We start from the raw sequence: 22,567 nt of genomic DNA, 5'->3' as shown, positions 1-22,567 counted from the left end.
CTGCTGCTTCTTTAGCGTGGCTTTTTACAACAAACTGATTATCAGTAGCATTAGCATTAGCTTGCAGGCAACTGCGTTTATGTGTGTAATCCTCCACTATCAGAGAGGAACCAGAGACCCAGAGAAATGCAAACACCTCCAGAACCCAGATAATGCTCCTCACCAACACCAGCTCCTTTAGAACAGATCAGAGGAACCTACAGGAGTCCATAACCTCACTGCACCCTTACAGACCCGAGAAACCGCTCATGGAGTTAAAGGGTTAACAATGTCAGGTGAGAATCCAGATACTCGGATGGGTGCGTATCTGTAAATGAGCCAAGCGAAGGGCAGGACAGCTCGTCCATCTGTGGAGGAGAGTGAGCGTCAGGTGTTCGCTGAGGCAGGAACTTTACTGGAGTACGGAGAGAAATAGAGAGAGAGAGAGAGAGAGAGAGAGAGAGAGAGAGAGATGGTCAGTCAGTGAGTGCTGATCAGATTGTGGTCAAGGTCAGGCCTGTGTTGGGCATGAATAAAACATCAGCCACCCTGAGAGACAGAACGAGAGAGAGATAGAGGGATATGGGGAGATAGAGAGAGAGAGAGAGAGAGAGAGAGAGAGCAGTCAGAAACTTACACCCTCCTTCCATCTGGCTGAGGTTAGAGGGACGGGAGAGAGGGGGAAGAAACAGAAAACACAGAAACAGTCTGGACCTCCATCCACTCAATTATCACATATAGTACAGTAGTATAGAGTAGTATATGGAGTTTAGCGTAGTAAAGGATAGTATATAGCAGTATATCGTTGCTGTCCTATGAAAAATACTTATCTCCGTTTTTGTCGATTTTTAGACAAACTATCCCTTACACTGTGCCAAAATTTCTTTATAAAGAGACCAATAGAAAATGACCAGAAATAAACTCTTTTTACATTGACTTCCATTGCCAGTTTACAAGGTTTTTTCTTTCTCCTGTAAAATTGCTGTTTTGGAGAGTGTTTTCCATTGGACAGTGACGATATGGACTATGGGGAATAATAGAGTAGTATAGAGAAGTATAGGGAGTTTAGGGTAGTATAGGATAGTATATAGCAGTATATGGACTGTGGGGATTATATAGTAGAGAAGTATAGAGAAGTATAGGGAGTTTAGGGTAGTATAGGATAGTATATAGCAGTATATGGACTGTGGGGATTATATAGTAGAGAAGTATAGAGAAGTATAGGGAGTTTAGGGTAGTATAGGATAGTATATAGCAGTATATGGACTGTGGGGATTATATAGTAGAGAAGTATAGGGAGTTTAGGGTAGTATAGGATAGTATATAGCAGTATATGGACTGTGGGGATTATATAGTAGAGTAGTATAGGGAGTTTAGGGTAGTATAGGATAGCAAATAGCAGTATATGTATTTTGGGGGATTATATAGTAGAGTAGTATAGAGAGTTTAGGGTAGTATAGGATAGTATGTAGCAGTATATGGACTATAGGGGATTATATAGTAGAGTAGTATAGAAAAGTATAGGGAGTTTAGGGTAGTGTAGGATAGTAAATAGCAGTATATGTATTTTTGGGGATTATATAGTAGAGTAGTATAGGGAGTTTAGGGTAGTATAGGATAGTATATAGCAGTATATGGACTATGGGGGATTATAGAGTAGAGTAGTATAGGGAGTTTAGGGTATTATAGGATAGTATATAGCAGTATATGGACTGTGGGGATTATATAGTAGAGTAGTATAGAGAAGTATAGGGAATTTGGGATATTATAGGATAGTATATAGCAGTTTATGTATTTTTGGGGATTATATAGTAGAGTAGTATAGGGAATTTAGGGTAGTATTGGATAGTATATAGCAGTATATGGACTGTGGGGATTGTATAGTAGAGTAGTATAGGGAGTTTAGGGTAGTATAGGATAGTATATAGCAGTATATGGACTATGGGGGATTATAGAGTAGAGTAGTATAGGGAGTGTAGGAGGTGTAATAGCATAATTTAGGATAATACATGGAATTTAGGGTACAACTATGTGGTTTAAAGGGTTGTATAAGGTAGACTAGGTAGTAGGGTTGCAACGGTATGATAACCGTCTCAGAAAATACCGCGGTATCACGGTTATCACGGTATCACAGTTTGTTACATATATTATTAATGTCTCCTTAAAAAAAATAAACTGTACACCATTAGGTGAAGGAAACCAGGTTTTTCCACTACTCTTAAGGTCATTAAGGGTGTATATATATATATATATATATATATATATATATATATATATATATATATATAGACACCCACACACCCACACACCCACACACCCACACACCCACACACACACACACACACACACACACACGTGTCACACATTACATGTCCTCTAAGAAGTAAAGATCATGTGTTTAAACTATTCAGTACAATTATTTAAGTTTAAATTATTTAATATCTGATAAACTGAGCCTGGGTCAGTGTCTGATCAACAACTGTTGTAAACGTCCGTTTTACTGCCAAGTTGGTATATAACCAGATAGAGGGGATTTATTTCTGAGTCTGGTTTTAACACATGAAAAACAGGCACGTCAGAATTTGAAAATTAATGCATGTAAATGAATGGCGTCTTTCACATCCAGTCCGGCGAGCACCTTTACACGGACACGTGAATCCGTCGTAGCACGCACTTCACGCCTGTACCTGCGTGCCCAAATTTCGGATAACTCAGCGCTTTTGCGGGCGCTTACCGCATGGGTTGTGCACGACTACAAAGAGGTTTTATTTATGTTCAGATTAAAATTATAAACTAAACATACTTTGCGCTGCACAGCAGGGTGGTGTTCTCGGAGATGGGGGAACAGGTTTGACGTATGTCCACCTTTAGCTGTGACTTTACGGCCACATTGATTATAAATCGGATAACCATCCTCGGGTGCGTTCGGCGGGTCTCTGAAATAGTCCCACACTGCTGATTTTAGTTTAGCCTTTTTTTAGGCGGACGGAGATTTGTTTAGTCTGATGCACTTTCTGCTGTTCTCGCCGCTGTGTGCTGAGCAGCTGAAGCGGAGCAGAGTTGCGCATGCGCGGGTGAGTTTCTCCGCTGGATTGCGTTTTACCGGTAATAAGCAAACACACACGGTATGATAACCGTGCATTTTAATACCATGGTATACCGTGAAACCGGTTACCGCTGCAACCCTACTAGGTAGTATTGTATAGTATGAAATAAGTAAGTATAAGTAATAAGTATAAGTTCAGTAGGGTAGTATATGATAGTACTGGGAATATTTTGTACTATATTGAGTATTGTGCAGCATTGGGTAATATAGGGAGTATGTGGTTGTATATAAAGTATAGTGCAGTAAAAGTTAGTATATGGAGCATATGGTAGAATGGGGAGTATGTGATAGTATATGGAGTATGGTGTAGTATGGGGGAGTATGTGATAGTATATCGTCCCTGTTTAATGAAAAACACATTTGTCCATTTTTGTTGATTTTTAGTTTACTACATAATTTAAACAGACAAACTGTCCCTTACACTGTGCCAAAATTTCTTGATGAACGGACCAATAGAAAGTCTACAAAATGACCTGAAATAAATTATTTTTACATTGACTTCCATTGAAAGAAGGTTTTTTCTGTCTCCTGTTTTTTTATTGGACAGCAATGAGATGAAGTATGGTGTAGTATAGGGAGTATGTGGTAGTATATGGAATATATTGTAGTATGGTGTAAAATTTAGACTATATGATAGAATGGGGGGTATGCAGTAGTATATGGAGTATAGGGTAGAATTGGGAGTATCGTATAGGGTAGAATATGGAGTAAAGGCTAGTTTGACATAATCATAACAGCAGTATATCGATGTGTTCATGCCGTATGTCAAGCAATAAAAATAAAACATCTGGTTTGGGTCCTTTAACTACAGCACTTCTGCCACTGATCTACCTGTCTGTAGTATCAGCATGGTGGAGTGATGTCACTCTGCTGTACTCCTAACAGGTGTAGTCTGTAAACACACCTGAGTACAGGTGAGAGAGGTGTAGAGGCAACAGGGGTTAAAGCCACTGTATACATAATTAACCAGGAAAACCCTGATACAAATCTAAACACTTAGTGCTGAATATCAGCTGATCCTGATCTGGTCTCTGTTTCCAATGATAAGATGTACCAGCCTGCAGATTTATACTACACTATAATTATTAGTAATGCAACAAAATTAATCTTTTTGTCTGAAAACGATCAAAAATAAAACATTTGGCCAAATGCCAAATACTGAATAATGTTTTTCATTAATTTCGCCACTTTTTTATCACATATTTTTATGTAACATTTTTAACACCCATTCAGATATACAAAAAAGCACAATATGATTTAAAATATATTTGTCATGATTAGTGGGTTTAAATTATTCTGACTTTTCACTTACTAGCCCGTTATTGTCTGTTATTTTTTAGATTATTCTTAGTATCCATATTTAGCTTTGGGGACAGATCGGCACACTCTTGGTATTTTAACCTACGTGTTTTTATTAGGTAAAGTCACCTAAAATAGTTTTCTAAGCGTCTTGAATTAGTTCCTGGAGGTGCTGAACAATAGTTGTGGCTTTTCCTTCATGCTGTGAAGCTCCAGCACATCCAAAAACACTTATCTCAGTTTGTTCAGGGGATTGTGGAGGCCAAACATGTGTCTCTGAAGTCCATCACATGTTTCCACTGCTTCTAAATGCTGTTTTTCAGCAGCACCAGGATTAACATTTTAGGCTGAAACTGGGAAAAATTAAACATTTATTTGAAAACCAAATCTTAAATAATCACAAATGTATAAATAATATAGCCTAAATGTATTATTTGTTTAAAGAAAAAACAATTACAAAACTAATAAAATAAAAACGACAACATTAAAATAAATTAGTCATTATTACTCAGTATAATAAAAAACTAAATTAACAAGCTAAATAATTTTGATTGGTGCGTCCCTAGATTAATAACACTTTAAATTGTGTATGTAAGCCCATGCTTTCAGCGATGACACTGGACCCAAATTACTATCAATTTCATAGTCCCCAAAATAGAAACCTGTGCTAAAAAAAACCAAATCAGTAGTTGTTTCTGCATTAGAATTAATAACTAAATAATAAATCTATGGTAGTAGCGTTTTAAAAAATGTGAATTATTAAATTTATATATATATATATATATATATATATATATATATATATATATATATATATATATTTTTTTTTTTTTTTTTTTCATTATTGTGGTTCTGTGTGCTGGTGTGTTATTTTTGGCGGAGCTCCATCCCACACTCCCACTGCTTCAAGCTGCTGTTTATCGGCTGGCCAAGGGACGCTATCCACCCTCAGTGTGAGCTCCTGGGACTTAATACACACTCTCACACACAGAGACACACACACACACACTCCCCTTTGGTCCCAGTCGATGGCGCTGTGCTGAGAGGGGCCATTAGAAACTCAACACCGCTCACCGCAGAACGACCTTGACCAGGACACGGCCAGGTGACAGAAATAGCTTCCCGAGGAAAAGATGCTTCCTGGAAGAACATCGGCAAGCGTGATGGAGTGGGGGGCGGAGTCATGGCGTCACTCGCTCACAGCCCACGAACGTCAGTGGTACGGGGAGGATGGTTTAGGTCAGATGAAGGGTCATACAGTAGTCTGCTGCAACTCTGCATGGGATTTATAATTACTATATACAGATCAAGCATAACATAATGAACATCTCAGTGTTACTTCAGGACTGAGAATAGTCAACCAAAAGCATCCTGTGGGCAGCATCATGTGACCACTGGTGAAGGACTAGAAGATGACCAACACAAACTGTTTAGCAACAGATTCAGAGCTTCTTTGTGGTGTCCTGAGCATTGATGAACAGGATAATAATGAAACAGATACAGGACTACAGTCTGTAGTTATAGAAATATTATAGAATTATACAAGTGGAGTGAGTATAGTAGAAGAAGAAGGGGGCCGTATTTTTTTTATGCTTGATCTGTGTATGTATTTGTATATGCTATTGTTGTTGAATGCCATCAGATCCACACAGCAATGCTCCATAATCTAATTGAAAGCCTAGTTAGTCAGTTACTCCAAAACAAAAGCAGGGTAAACTCTTTTTTTAATACCATTGAATACTGTAAGAAGAAACATTGAATGAGCAGGTGTCCCGGTACTTTTGTCCATGTATTGTGTACCTGGAAACTACCTACACCATGTTTTGAAGCTGCAGTTGATTTGACTGTGCTTACTGTCAACTTGCATTTAAAATTAAAACTCCACTAGATTTTGATGATGTGGGTGGGGCTTGCTTTCACACATAGAAATATGTCTAACAAATAGGGCTTTGCATTGACAAGAATTGGTCGATATGATATGTATCACAATACAGGGTGTTACGATTCAATATATTGCAAAACTAAATTCAAGGCAGTTAATTGTGTTTCTTTATCACATTTTTGAAAAACAGAACATCAATTACTATTTGCTGTTATTTATTAAATCTGAAAAGTAAAAGAAAAGTTATATTTTCTAAGCACTCAAAACTTAAGTGGTCTTAAGTAAAAATGTATAGTGTTGCAAAACATAAAATTGCAGTTCTTCAGTATATCAATATTTTCTTACATGCTTACTAATGCATTAATACATCCCTACTAATGCATATTTTAGTTTTTCTCATTCTTGTTCTTGATGCTCATTCATTGGATAGCACACTTTTATAACACACACACACACACACACACATACACACAGTCCCTTGGCATTGGCTACCATAAAGCCGAAAACAAGGTGAATGTTTTGCTTAGTGCTGTTTCTGGCCTGAATTCTGCCCGACTCTCAGCTTTTTAGATGATGGAATTATGTCGGTACAGTCTGCGCTGACCCGCATCCAAAACTGCAGGACACTCTGCAGTCTACACTGCTTTTTGTTGCTACAGCAAATGTCCAAAAGTATCCAGATATACAAAGTCAGACCCAGAGCCTTTAACCTTATTATCCACTGAGTTGAGCATTTATAAGGGCATATACAGTATTATATGATGCCAGCGATATCTTGTGGGCAGTGTGTCAAACTGTGGCTAGCAGCAATACGTGGCTAGCCTGTTAGCTTATGGCTAGTGTGTTAAGACATGGGTAGTGTGGGTAGTTACTTTCTGGATTGTGTTAGCTTATGGCTCGTATGTTGGTTTTGAGCTACTGTAATCACATAGTGATATAATGCTATCTATTGTGTTAATTAGAGGAATTTTTTGGGGACAGTACATGAGAACAGACACAGTGGGGACAATATTTAATAGAATAAAAAAAAATACATTTACATTTACATAAGGTATTTAGCAGACGCCCTTATCCAGAGCGACTTACAACAGTGCTTCGATGTTACTTCAAATATCCAAAGCTAGTTTGTAGACTAGGATCAAGAGATACAGAGAGCTTGATCATGTTTAGAAACCTAGGAACTTTTTTTTTTTTAATTAAAAATATATAAAACAGGCAAAGTGGACATATTTTTTTTTTATTAATTTTGAATTAAATAGCCTAAATATATTTTGTCTTGTTTATGAAACTAAATTGGCATTTGTTGTTCACATATCAGCAGACATGCCCATATATGACACATTATTTCAACTACATTTTGGTTTAAATTATATATTTTTTTTTCCTTACTCACTTTTTCCTTTCCTACCTTTTTCCTTTTTTAATTTTTAGTTAAATATTTTTGGTTGTTAAATATTTGGTGCATTATATGGTTGTGAAAGAAGTTGAAGTTTTTTAACTTGAGAATTTGGGTTTCTGCAGCTCTAATAAACTGTGGCAGTTCTGTCCCAAAATCATTAGCCGTGTTTAACTTCTCGACTGCAGGAGGAGCCTCACAGTCAGAGCTCTGGAGCTGTAACAGCATATTAAGTGAGTTACAGTGTTTATAATTCCTCATAGTGGCTAATATGTTAGCTTATAACTTGTGTGTTTGTTTTAGTCTACTATATTCACTTATGTCATATTAGCATATGCATTAACTTTTGGCTGTTTTAGCTTACTGTTAGTGTGTTAACTTGGCTGGTGTTAGTGTGTGGCTAGTTTGTTAGCTTGTGGCTAGCATAGTTACTTGTCTGTGTGTTAGTTTGTAGCTAGTGTATCAACTTGTGGTTACCTTGTGGCTTACAAGTTTAGTGTGTTAGCTTGTGGCTAATGGAAACATGTGGCTAGTGTGTTAGCTTGTGACTAATGGAAACATGTGGCCAGTGTGTTAGCTTGTGGCTAGTGTGTTATCTTGTAGCTGCGTGTTATCTTGTAGCTAGTTTGTTAAACTGTAGATAGTGTGCTATCTTGTAGCTGGTTTGTTATCTTGTGGCTAATGTGTTAGCTTATGGCTAGTGTGTTATCTTGTGGCTATTTTTTAGCTTGTGGCTATTTTTGTTATCTTGTGAATATTGTGATAGCTTGTGGATATTTTGTTAGCTTGTGGCTGTTTTGTTAGCTTGTGGCTAGTGTGTTATTTTTTGGCTATTTTTGTTAGCTAGTGGCTATTTGTTAGCCTGTGGCTAGTGTGTTAGCTTGTGGATAGTGTTTAAACTTGTACCTAGTGTGTTATTTTGTGGCTATTTTTGTTAGCTTGTAGCTATTTTGTTAGCTTGTGGATAGTGTGTTAACTTGTAGCCAGTGTGTTATTTTGTGGCTGTTTTGTTAGCTTGTGGCTAGTGTGTTACCTTGAGGCTAGCATGTTGGCTTTTCATTTTCTGTACACTATGTCTCCTGTATAGCAATATCTTTAAGGCTATATGAAGTATATACGGATATAATATAATATATTACTGTCTTGCTAGGAGTAAACAGTGTTTGTTTATTTGTTTGATTCTGCTTCTCAGTATTTGATTATTCTGGTCACACAGCACTGTAATGCCACAGACTCAGTTCAGCCCAGTCATATGTCGTCACACGGCTGTTGCTAAGCAACCCACGCTATGACACGGCAGGGATTACATCATCTCCTCGGCCTGCCGCTGCTTCCTCCTGCTGGTGCCGACCTATTCTGTCTGACCGCTCTCGCTCTCCTGTGCTGACGCTCTCCTCCCCGCTGGCCGGGTTCTGACGTCTGGCGTCTGTTCTGGGTTCAGATTCACTTAGCCGGTTTTCTGTGCTTTATTTTCCAGGAAACGGGTCCGGACTTCAATCACTGCGCCGTGTGCATAGAGGGCTACCAGCTGAACGACGTGGTCTGCATTCTGCCCTGCAAGTAAGTGCCCAGGTTTATGGATTTAACCCCTTACAGGCCCAGACCCTGGAGCTTCCATCACAGCACAGTTATGCAATATATAAACCTACGTTTCAAAGCACACTATTCACTTTCCCTCTGCCCACTCTCCTGTTCACTCTCCATCCACTTTTCCTGTTCACTTATCTGTTCACTCCCCAGTTTATTCTTCTGTTCACTCTCTTCCACTCTTCTTGTTCACATCTCTGTTCTCTCCCCAGTTCATTTTACTATTTACTCCCCCTGTTCCCTCCCTGTTTACTCCCCATGTTTACCCCTCAGTTCACTCACCAGTTGAATCTCCATCCTCTTCTCCTGTTCCCTTATCTGTTCACTCACCAGTTCACTCATCTGTTCACTCTCTTTTACTCCTCCTGTTTACTTCCCATGTTCACCTCCAGTTCACTCATCTATTCACTCTCCTTCACTCCTCCTGTTCACTCCTCAGTTCTCTCCACCATTCACTCATGCTGTTCACTTTCACGTTCACTCCCCATTTCTCTCCCCCAGGTCTTGGTCCCCATGTTCACGCCCCTGTTTCCTCCTCTGTTTAATCCCTGATATACTCCCCCTTTTCACTCCCTCTGTTTTTCACCCTGTTTACTCCCCTCTTCACTTACCCAATAGCCCTCCTTGTTCACTCCCCTGTTCACTCCCCCGTTTAGGATTCTCCTTACTCCCCCAATAACTCTCCCTGTTCACTACCCCTGGTCACTCTCCTTGTTCACACCCCCCCTCAGATTGTCAGATTCCTTCCACTGAAAAAAGTAGTCCCATCTGGTTGGAGTAAAGCACCCACTGTTGTTATGTATCAGCCAGTGGGGATTAAAATGGTACAAGCCTGGTAAAAAATGCTGTATTCAGATATAACACATTAAGTAGAACTTGTAATAGTTGAGGGTTTACGTGTATGTGTATGTGTGTGCTTGTGTTATGTTAGTAAATTCTGTTGGACTGTAGCTGTGACTCACTGCCCCTGCTGGACCTTCTCCGGTTATTTTTAGCGCCGCTTTCACCGACCTCCGGGCGGATTTACACCATCTTTCTCTCTCTCTCTTACACATACACACACACACACATGCCCACACAGAAAAAGACACTTTTATTCCTCCTCTTACGGCTCTAAGAGTTTTGAGCACCATCTGCTGCGTCTGCCTCGGTCACACAGCTGGACACCTGGACACTGACTTTCTAGGTCACCCCTCCAAAACTGTACTCAGAAACGTCCCCCTCCTGTATCACTAAACTCAAATCACTCTATTTAAATCACTCTGCTGCAATGACTCAAATCGCTTCTCTTAGATCAATTAGCTGAAGCAAATCTACTCAACTCAAATCACTCAACTCAAATCAGCCTACTAAAATCACTCAACTCTGTTATCTCAACTAAAACTAAAAAAATCTACAAAAATCATTCTACTCAATTCACTCTACTCGATTCACTTTACTGACTCAACTTGAATCTGTTAACTTAGAAAAATTAGCTAAAGCAAAATCTACTTAAATCACTCTTTTCAAATTACTGTACCTAAATCAGTCATATTAAATCAGTCTACTGAAGCGCTGGAACTGTGAGCTGGTGAAATGCATCATGGGATTGCCTTTGCCCAGATGGATACATCTTACGCTGCTTTAGAATTGGGGGAAAATAAGGAAACACATAAAACAAACGAAACACAGCTACTGTCCTAAAACAATGCCATTCCTAAATCACATTTAGATACTTGGGTCAACAACATGATACACTTATAAATATGAAGTTATGATATGATGATTAGAGAAATTAAGGATTTGGTTCTGTGGGTTGACATGTCTGAACCTTTGAACTCTATGTTTGATACTGGGCCTGGTTTAGGTCTGGGCAGAAACTGCAGTGATTATGGTTCAAAACACTGCTTTCTAGAAGTGAAAGCATATAAACCCTCCTCTCCTCTCTGCTGAGTCTTCCGTCGTGAGTTCCGCCAAGAGTTCCGCCAAGAGAGTTCGGTCTCACACCAGGGAGAGTACGAGCCTCCTCTTCTGCTCCCCCGGCCCGATCACCTCCATTATCTCCTCCACAGCAGCTCCAGATCCTTCAAAACAATCCCTGTCCAGAGGGATTAAACCAGGCTAAACATAATCTCCCCTCAGCTGCTGTTCTGCAGGGTTACCGTGGGGAATGCCTCAGAACTCCAGCGTTATTGCGTCGCTCTGTGGATTACGTAATCATTATTTACGATGTGAACAGTGAATTCCAGCCGGATGTTCGGAAACGGACAGCGCTTTGGCCTTCTTCATTCTTAGTTCAGTGTTAGAGTAAGCCCACTGCAGGCACTGCCCCCCCTAGTGTTCAGAGCTGAAACTGCTGTAGTGTTAGTATCACTGAGAACAGGTGGAATTTAATACAGGAGAATGAATGAATTTGAAAATATTATAGTTTATTACAGTTTATTCTAGGTATTAAGAAATGATCAGTATATGGAAGCATTGTGATTTTATGATTTGCAATACTTAACAGTAATTATTTAAAGTGAATCATTGTAATAATGAAAAAATAAATAATTAATAAATGGAATGTTTAGAGGCAAATCCTAACCATTTTCAGATCCCAATGCTCTAATTAGATAAACAAAAAAAACTTTAGATTTACTTAGATTTATATATATATATATATATATATATATATATATAATGGTGTGTTCGTATTGGCAGTTTAATTAAAATTTGATAAAAATTATAAAACAAATAATTTTATATACAGTGTATCGTCTTTCTTACACTGTATTGCATTAAATCACACTATATTCAATATATTTATCTCCTGTATCATAATTGTTTTTGTACGTCATTATTTTTGTTAATATTAGAGATTCACAGAATACTTGGCAACCAAAAAAGCTAATTGACATTTATTTCTTGGTTATGTAAATGTATTATTATAATAAATTATTTATTAATTTATAATTATCTATTGAATATGAACTTTTCACATTTAGTTGGAATATAAAAAATGCTATTTTTAATTATTGATTTTATTACCTTTATTACATTTTACTACTTATGTGCTTTTCTAATATTAAACACATTTTTAGAATACTTCTGAATGTATTTTTTGTACCATTAAAGGCTAACCTTCCTGTAACCATTTAAAAACATTGCTGATCATTCCTGTAACATTTGTATAACATAGTGTGAAAAGTGCCAACAAACAAACAGAGTAGGAAGTGGGCGGGGCTGGTTTACTATGGGACAATAAAGTGCACAGTTTTATCATCAACACTAAGCACTCAGCTGACTACTGACTTCCTCAGCACTGATAACTGACAGCCCCTGCATAAAAGAACAGCGTGATATCTGGAGAGTTTCAGCATGACCTCAGCCAGAGCTGTCAAACACACTTCAGAGTTATATTAACATGTATAATAATTTATTGTAACGTCTCAATAAACATGTTACAATTGAGTCGAGGTTCTGTGCATGTGTTGGCTCTGCAGAGCTTGCACAGTGCTCTAATGGTGCTAGATAATGTTTCTGGAAAACATTAAGTTTAGGACACAAGACTTAAAACAAGGCACTCTAAACTTTTTAGGTTTAACACTCTATTTGATTTACTAAAATTTAAATAAAATGTAAATCATAAAACAAGATAAAACTTAATGTATCAAATCATGCATTATGTTCCTAAATGCAATATTATGTTAAAAACATAAACAGGCCTAAAACATTAAATTTACTTATTGATTATCAGAGGTGTACAGGTATACCCTTATAATTGTTATAAGTCTCCTAGCATTGTTTCTCCTAGCATATGTGACTTTCCTCCTGACCAGGTGTGTGTGAGTGTGAGTGCCAGTCCTTCTGTTCCGGATCAATAGGCCAGAGCCGAGCTAATGGCACATCACTTGACCCAGTCAGAGCCATTCAATTTACGTCCTGCTGCATTACCCCTCTGTGTCTCATGTATCCACTTTAAAGAACGTGTGCGGGATCTTTATAACAGCAGTGATCTGTCTTACCAACCCTTCAGTTCGACATCAACACTGTAACACTTAGGATATACGCTTTTGACAGTCACATATACACTAGAATGTAATAGAATAGTCCTTATACAGCTCAATAAACACTCCTGTACACTAATATATGATATATTAGTACATAAACACCCTCAATAAACACTCCTGTGCACTAGAATAGGAGATATTAGTGCATAAACTCCCTCAATAAACAATCATATACACTAGAATATGAGATATAAGTCCATAAACACCTTAATAAACACTCATGTACACTAGTATATAAGATATTAGTACATAAACACCCTCTATAAACAATGATATACACTAGAATAGGAGATATTAGTCCATAAACACCCTCAATAAACACTGATATACAGTTGTGGTCAAAAGTTTACATACACTTGTAAAAAAACATAATGTTATGGCTGTCTTGAGTTTTCAATAAGTTCTACAACTCTTATTTTTCTGTGATAGAGTGATCGGAACACATACATGTTTGTCACAAAAAACAGTCATAAAATTTGGTTCTTTCATAAATTTATTATGGGTCTGCTGAAAATGTCACCAAATCTGCTGGGTCAAAAATATACATACAGCAACAAAATTTGTCAATTTTGGTGATGTAGCGAGTTGTGTCAATCAAATTAGCCTCATGTCATGGCCTCTTCACTTCTTGTAAGTGATTCTGATTGACTACAGCTGTTGACTTCTCATGAGCCCATTTAAATAGGGCTCATTTGACCCAGTGATTAGACTCAGCTACAAAAGCTACAATGGGAAAGTCAAAGGAACTCAGTGTGGATCTGAAAAAGCGAATTATTGACTTGAACAAGTCAGGGAAGTCACTTGGAGCCATTTCAAAGCAGCTACAGGTCCCAAGAGCAACTGTGCAGACAATTATACGCAAGTATAAAGTGCATGGAACAGTTGTGTCACTGCCACGATCAGGAAGAAAACGCAAGCTATCACATGCTGCCGAGAGGAGATTGGTCAGGATGGTCAAGAGTCAACCAAGAATCACCAAGAAGCAGGTCTGCAAGGATTTGGAAGCTGATGGAACACAGGTGTCAGTCTCCACAGTCAAGCGTGTTTTACATCGCCATGGACTGAGAGGCTGCCGTGCAAGAAAGAAGCCCTTGCTCCAGAAAAGGCACCTTAAGACTCGGCTGAAGTTTGCTGCTGATCACATGGACAAAGATAAAACCTTCTGGAGGAAAGTTCTCTGGTCAGACGAAACAAAAATTGAGCTGTTTGGCCACAACACCCAGCAATATGTTTGGAGGAGAAAAGGTGAGGCCTTTAATCCCAGGAACACCATGCCTACTGTCAAGCATGGTGGTGGTAGTATTATGCTCTGGGGATGTTTTGCTGCCAGTGGAACTGGTTCTTTGCAGAAAGTAAATGGGATAATGAAGAAGGAGGATTACCTCCAAATTCTGCAGGAAAACTTAAAACCATCAGCCCGAAGGTTGGGTCTTGGGCGCAGTTGGGTGTTCCAACAAGACAATGACCCAAAACACACATCAAAAGTGGTAAAGGAATGGCTAAACCAGGCTAGAATTAAGGTTTTAGAATGGCCTTCCCAAAGTCCTGACTTAAACCCCATTGAGAACATGTGGACAGTGCTAAAGAAACGGGTTCATGCAAGAAAACCATCACATTTAGCTGAACTGCACCAATTCTGTCAAGAAGAGTGGTCAAACATTCGACCTGAAGCTTGCCAGGAGCTTGTGGATGGCTACCAAAAGCGCCTAGTTGCCGTGAAAATGGCCAAGGGACATGTAACCAAATACTAATGTTGCTGTATGTATATTTTTGACCCAGCAGATTTGGTGACATTTTCAGCAGACCCATAATAAATTTATGAAGGAACCAAATTGTATGACTGTTTTTTGTGACAAACATGTATGTGTTCCGATCACTCTATCACAGAAAAATAAGAGTTGTAGAACTTATTGAAAACTCAAGACAGCCATAACATTATGTTTTTTTACAAGTGTATGTAAACTTTTGACCACAACTGTACACTAGAATAGGAGATATTAGTCCATAAACACCCTCAATAAACACTGATATACACTAGAATAGGAGATATTAGTCCATAAACACCCTCAATAAACACTGATATACACTAGAATAGGAGATATTAGTCCATAAACACTCTCAATAAACACTCCTATACACTAGAATAGAATATATCCTTAAACACCTTAATAAACATTCCTATATACTAGAATATAAGATACTAGTCCATAATCGCCCTCAATAAACACTCCTATACTCTAAAATAAGAAATATTAGAACATAAACACCCTCAATATACATTCCTGTTCACAAGTTTAGGACATACTAGCCTATAAACACTCCTTTACACTAGTATAAGAAATATTTGACTATAAACACCCTCAATAAACACTCCTATACACTAGTATAAGAAATATTAGACCATATATACTCTCAATCAACACTCCTATACACTAGAAATAAAGATATTAGTCCATTACACCCTGTTTTGTGTGTGTGTGTGTGTGTGTGTGTGTGTGTTTGTCTGGTAAACACCCTCATCATTAATTTATGTCACTATGCCTTATGTCCGCTCTCTCCATCAAAACAAATAAAGCCATGCAAGAGATGGCCAGGCTTATTGTTTTCAACACACGCAGACGCACACACACACACACACACACACACACACACACACACACTAAATGTTCTTATGCAGTATTGGCACCCATAGCTGTTTCACAAGCTGCACTGACAGTGGACAATAGAGTTATATTACTGTAATGATCTACAATCTGGCCACGCCCACTGAAAAAGCAGCTTCTAATTATTAAAATGCAAAACTGGACAGTTTAGGTACTTCTTACACAACAACAATAAAATAATGTTCTTACATGAAATAAGTAAGTAAACACAATATCTATAGAAAAACTGTTAAAATATACATGTTCTGCATGTGTATATTTAAAATAAATACAAAATGTTATGTGTCAATACCTTTGTATACCAGGCACATTCTTTTTTTAATTATGTTAAATGTAATTAAATATGAATTATGATTAATATAATATATTAGGAGCTATTATGATTGTAATGATAATTGTACATAGTGTATACAGTAATCATCAGAAAATATTGCAAAAATCTGCAGGAGCTGTGTGAGAATTTTGAAGCTGCATGAGATGGATTATCACAGGACTCCATTAGGAACCTCTACAACTCCATGCTGAGATGTCTGGCATGTTGCAGCGTTAGATATGCATTGTACTGTCTATATATAATGCTCCACATGCGTTCTGAGCATGCTGATGACCATGCTGATGACTGTATCACTTCCTGTTTCAGACACGTGTTCCATAAGATGTGTGTGGACCCCTGGCTGAACGAACACTGTACCTGCCCCATGTGCAAACTTAACATCCTCAAAGCCCTGGGCATCTTGGTGAGTACACATATACACACTTGCGAACACACAAAGGCACACATACACACACACCAGGCGAGTAATGCTACACCTAACCTGAAACCCTAAACCTCACCTATCATTACTAACCTTAGCAAATTACCTGCTCTTAGCCCTCACCGTAACATTACTAAAACTGACCATATACTGTATATGTTTGAGTAAAATGAACAATGTTGTTTTATTCTATATGTTACGGACAACATTACTTTCAATTCCCCCAAATAAAAATATTGTAATTTAGAGCATTTATTTGCAGAAAATGAGAAATGGCTGAAATAACAAAAAAGATGCAGAGCTTTCAGACCTCAAATAATGCAAAGAAAACAAGTTCAAATTCATAAAGTTTTAAGAGATCAGAAATCAATATTTGGTGGAATAACCCTTGTTTTTAATCACAGTTTTCATGCATCTTGGCAAGTTCTTCTCCTCCAGTCTTACACACTGCTTTTGGATAACTTTATGCCAGTCCTGGTGCACTCCTTGGTTTGATGGCTTGAGATCATCCATCTTTCTCTTAAATAAATTCCAGAGGTATTTGGTAAAATCAAAGAAACTAATCATTTTTACGTGGTCTCTTACTTTTTTCCAAAGCTGTATACTAACTAACTTTGGCTCTCTCTTAGTCATAAACTGATAAAATGAGTTTGTTTTGCTTGTTATCGTTGTTGGCCTTGTCTTGGGAACTGATGCCTAAAAATATGTTTTTGGATCAGATCTGATTTAGAGGTCTGGGCGTCAGCAGCAGGTTTATCTCAGTAATCAGACCGGCTTCTGCAGAAGCTTTATTGAGGGTGTTGTAAACAGAGCTGTGTGCCAGGATCAGATGTTCCTAATGTTACACTGCACTGACCTCTAGTGGCCAAAGAAGATTCTGCACCAGAGTGGTGCAGAGCCTGATTGGCTCATTACACAGACAGCAGGATCTGGGTCAATACTGTGCTTACGTAAATAGGGAAATAAACAACAATAATGGGGTCAGTAATAATATAATGAGTCTTTTGTGTGGCTATTCATCATAGCTATTTCAATTTCATAAAAAAATAACAGATTGTGTAACATCACTGTCACAATATACAGAATGGACACAAATTTAAAACATCTAAAGAAATAACATACTAAACATACGTAATATAATTTATAACATGCTGCATGTTGAGCAGTTCAGTAATATTAATTAAATGTAATATTTTTACTATTGTTTCCATATTTAGCTGTCAGGGTAAAATTTTACAGTAATTAAAACAGTTTTATAAAATCTAAATGTATTTTTAAAACAGAACAAAAACAATCTGCTACTCCAACCACATTCCCATCAAATAACAATTTTCAGTAAAATTGTCCACCCTGTCATCTGTGTAGCCTGCTGTAACAGGGTGGACACATTAATGACAGGAAATAAATAGTGAATTAGAAAAGGGATTAAGCTACTTAAAGTTTTATTTATGTGTGTGCATGTGTGTGTGTTACAGCCAAACTTGCCGTGTGTGGATAATGTGGCTTTTGATATGGATCGAGTGTCCCGCAGTCAGAGCTCCAGTCAGCGGGGGGCGTTGGTGGACCTGTCAGAGAGCGTCAGTCTGGAGCCTCTGAGATTGTCCGGCTCCACCCAGCTGCCCTCAGACTCCGACCTGACCTCCCGCACCGACATCAACATCGCAGTCACCAGTAAGATTCCTCCACACACTCTCACTATACCTCACTATACCGCTTTCTACCACTCTCTCACTCACTCACACTTTCTCTCTTACAATACCTCTCTCTACCATACCTCCCTCTTCAACTCTCTCTCTACCACTCTCTCACTTACACTATACTACTATCTCTACCATTCTCCTTTTCCCTCTCACTATACTCTCTCTCTCTCTCTCTCTCACTATACGTCTCTACCACTTTCTCTCCACCACTCTCACACACTCTTACTATACTTCTCTCTACTGCTCTCTCTCTCTCTCTCTCTCTCTCTCTCACTATACCTCTCTGTACTACCCTCCCTCTCTTTCTCACTATACCTCTCTCTACCACTCTCACTCACTCTCACTTTATTTCTCTCTACCACTCTCTCACTCACTCTTACTATACTTCTCTCTACTGCTCTCTCTCTCACTATACCTCTCTCGACACTCTCTCACTCACACTATACCTCTCTCTACCTGTCTCCCTTTCTCTCTCACTGTACCTCTCTCTACTACCCTTCCTTTCTCTCTCACCATACGTCTCTCTCTACCACTCTCTCACTCACACTATACCTCGCTCTACCACTCTCTACCAATTACTCTACCACTCTTTCACTCACTCTTACTATACTTCTCTCTACTGCTCTCTCTCTCTCTCTCTCTCTTACTATACCTTTCTTTCTCACTATACCTCTCTCTACCACTCTCTCACTCACACTATACCTCTCTCTACTACCCTCCCTCTCTTTCTCACTATACCTCTCTCTACCACTCTCACTCACTCTCACTTCTCTCTACCGCTCTCTCTCTCTGCGACTTACACTTTCTGCTTTCTCTCTAATCAACCTGCTGCTTTGAAAAGTCATTTTCATAATAAATTAATATTACCTGTATCTGGTTTTGGTCAAAATTTGGTCATAATAAATAAATAAATTAATATTACCTGTATCTGGTTGTGGTCTTTGAATCACAGATTCAGATGTTTTAAAATAGAGCTTCAACCACAGATGCAGCAGTGGTATATATGTACCACCTTTTATATATTGTAAAAAAGTGAAATACAATGCTTCAGACAATTGTTAAGGCCCAAATATATAGTATCATATACACTGTTAACCACCAGGGGGCAGTGTGGTTATGTTAAACAGAGGGGAAATAAGCTGGCTCTAAGCAGGCCTAAATGGGATTTTATGGTCACTGTAAAAAGGGTTGTTTGATTCTGTTCTGCTGTGAAACTCGAATGTCCGGGTATGCTGGAATCCAGCTGTCTAGTCGTCTTTCATCGGTTTGCTTCTATCTTTTCAGCCTTTCTCCTCTTCAGCATAGTCACTTCTCCTCTCCCTCAGTAGGAGGCGCTGCGTCTCTTCTCTCTGCAGGTCTCTCGTCTTCTCTCAACGCTCTGTTTTTCTCCTGCTCTTCGTTTTTCTGCCTCTGTCTGCTCTATCCCGAGACTTTCGGCTGCCACGGCCCTGCCCCCTGCAGACAGTGACCGTTCCTCCTTTTACTCTGTTGACAGAGGAGTGGTTTATTGTGGCGAGTTTCGGGGTCCTCAGCGCTCTGACGCTCTGCTACATGATCATCCGGGCCACCAACCACACCAGCCCCTACACTGAGTGAGTCCAGACCAACATTTAAATCATATACATATACTTAATATAGATTTATATACCTATGAAAGAAACAGCTGACACAGAGGCCACACCCCTCATATTCTTTAGTATAAGTATACATTAAGTATACTGTGTTCTGTCTATTTGTAACACCACTGAGAGTGTTTTATACTAATAGCTCCCATACACAAGGGGTGCTGTCTTTCCAAACAGTTTAGAATAGGCAGTAATAAAACAGTAATAATGATTAATGTAGGCATAAATTGAATTATGGTTAATTTTGTGTTTCATTTGTTATATTCCAAATAGAACAGTTATTCTTTAGCTATACTGACATCACCCATTTTGCAAAAAATATAAAATATTATAAAACACACACATTCAGGGACTTTTGATTTATATTGTATGATTGTAAATACTTTTATATTCATTCCTTCCTTAATCCACAGTATTCTAGAATCGTTTTGCTCTGTAATAATATTTTATATATTAATATTTTAAGTATATGTTATCATTATATTTTTATGTATTTTTGAAGTTTTACTTTTGATCAATTCAACATCAGATTCTGATACAATATAAATGCATTTTTTATGTGTGTATGTAAACACACATACACACCCATCATGTTCTGAGTATATGTAACTGTGTGTGTTGGCAGTGATATTAAAGTGTTGCTGTGTTTCCTGTGTTTCAGGTGGGAGATTGATTGAAGACGAAGATTTGATATTAACAAAATCTCTGATATTTTCATAATTACATTTTTGCATTCAAAATCAAGTCCGTTCATGTAATTCTGAGATTTCACTCTTTTCACTGTTATTAAATCAGTATTAGAGGTGTGGAGTGTTTAGACTGTGACCTGCTGTATTAATCACTAACATCTGAACGTATCTCTTTATGATGAGGCTTTTTATTCTGTGTGCCAAAAAACAAATCTTTTAATACACACTACTCTTCAAAAGTTTCAAAATCATTATTTGTAACCATAGTAAAGCAAATCTAATATATTTTTATAATAAAAAAATGATTTAAAATTTGTTGAGAAACTAATATAATAACAAATATAACAGAATAATATAGTAATAATATTTATTCCAGCATATATTGTTGATATGAGAATCCATTTAATGTCCACAATTTAAGTTGTATAAGTAACATCCAGACAATTTATTATTTATCTATTGAAATTAACATTTAAAACTAATAATAATTTCTATTAAAATCAACAACCACAATGAATTTCTGATTGCAAATAAAAAAGAATTCGTTTTTAAGGTTTTTAACAAAGATTAACCTTCAAAATAAATTTATAATAAAACTTATATCCATACTGTACATTATAGAATATATTTCTGATAAAATTAACATTCAGAATAAACTACTAATAATATTTAATTTGAATAAAGTGTGCATTCAGAATGAGTTGATGAATATAAATGAATTTTGAGAATATATCACAGTATGATTTTTAAATATGTTTAATATTCTTAAAAATACTAAATGTGGTGTTGTTTATCATTTTTAAATCGGCCTTGTACAGAAGCAGTTGCAGTGTACAATCAAATACTTTCTCTGCACTCCATAATAGTATATCCATAAAAAAGTATATAAAACATTGTGATTAATAATGATATTGTAAACTTTTGAATGGTGGTCTTTATCTTTCAGGAAAGAAATGTAAATGGTAGCAGCAGCTTTTTAGTGTAGAGTTAATTTTGTATTCATTTTGCTGATTGTCTTTGTGCTTTTTTAGTAAAATGGGAGAATGAAAAATAAACTTTGTACTGTATAAAACTGAACTGAAGTGTTTGAAATACTTTGTGTTTGTGTTTTTGTGTTTAAATCTGAGATTAGTTTGAGTTTAACTGTATGTTTATTAAGTCATTGGCAACCAACCACCAGTACACTACACCCAGGATACTATAACAAGTACATACTGTAGCAAAAATCTGAAATAGCTTATCAATTGTTTAGAAAGGCTATAAAACCACTTGGAACACCACAGCAACCACCAATTAGCTTCAAAGAAGTCATCTGGGATATCAATAGCAACTGCATAGCAACCACAGGACACAGCATAGTTAGTTAGTTATAACTTACCAATCTTTGCATTCAATTGTTACCTGCCATACCATGCATAACAACTGTTGAGCATCTCTAGATCAGCCACATGGAACAGCACAGCCACACCTTAGCAACCACATGTGCATTGCTCATGCTTAATAGTCAGTCAGTCTAATTTCTTTATATGTAATATCATTACATTATATTGTTGATATTAATATTATAAGATGACGGTATTACAACATTCAGTGATTAATTTATTATTTTGTATTATTGTAAATTTAGGCCTTATTTGTTCAGTCCTTGAGGCCCAACACCTATATTCCTCATACCCAAATTACATGAACCATTTCAGTTACTGAACACACTGCGTGTGCTAAGAAATTTAGCACAGATGCAGCAGTGCTGCTGGAGTTTTTAAACACTGTTGTATCACACTGCTGTATCCCCTCACTGTCCACTTTATTAGACACTCCTATCTACTATCTAGCTGCTGTTAGCAAACTATTCTCC

At 37.5% G+C, this 22,567-nt stretch overlaps 1 protein-coding gene and 1 long non-coding RNA gene across 4 annotated transcripts in view; both read left to right on the top strand.

The window, feature by feature from the left end:
• The window catches only part of rnf130 (ring finger protein 130), a 93,103-nt gene that overhangs the window by 67,639 nt on the left and 2,897 nt on the right, over positions 1-22,567 (top strand). For 2 of the 3 annotated variants that reach the window (XM_022684026.2, XM_007245504.4), the window contains exons 6-10: positions 9,140-9,222; positions 16,584-16,680; positions 18,174-18,369; positions 19,894-19,990; positions 20,685-21,789. In XM_022684026.2, the coding sequence (XP_022539747.1) occupies positions 9,140-9,222; positions 16,584-16,680; positions 18,174-18,369; positions 19,894-19,990; positions 20,685-20,700 (489 nt within the window). In that variant the 3' untranslated portion in view covers positions 20,701-21,789. Of the gene's footprint in view, positions 1-9,139; positions 9,223-16,583; positions 16,681-18,173; positions 18,370-19,893; positions 19,991-20,684; positions 21,790-22,567 lie in introns of those variants that run through there. The other variant, XM_007245505.4, reaches the window with a different exon arrangement.
• LOC125804801 (uncharacterized) lies at positions 4-3,583 on the top strand. Its single transcript, XR_007440978.1, has 2 exons — positions 4-2,041; positions 3,172-3,583. It is a non-coding gene; the product is annotated as an uncharacterized LOC125804801 (long non-coding RNA).

This window comes from Astyanax mexicanus, chromosome 10 (genome assembly GCF_023375975.1).
Source record: "Astyanax mexicanus isolate ESR-SI-001 chromosome 10, AstMex3_surface, whole genome shotgun sequence".
Taxonomy (NCBI): Eukaryota; Metazoa; Chordata; class Actinopteri; order Characiformes; family Acestrorhamphidae; genus Astyanax; species Astyanax mexicanus.
Note: the sequence above shows the minus strand (reverse complement) of the source record. Positions and strands in the feature narration are given on the sequence as shown.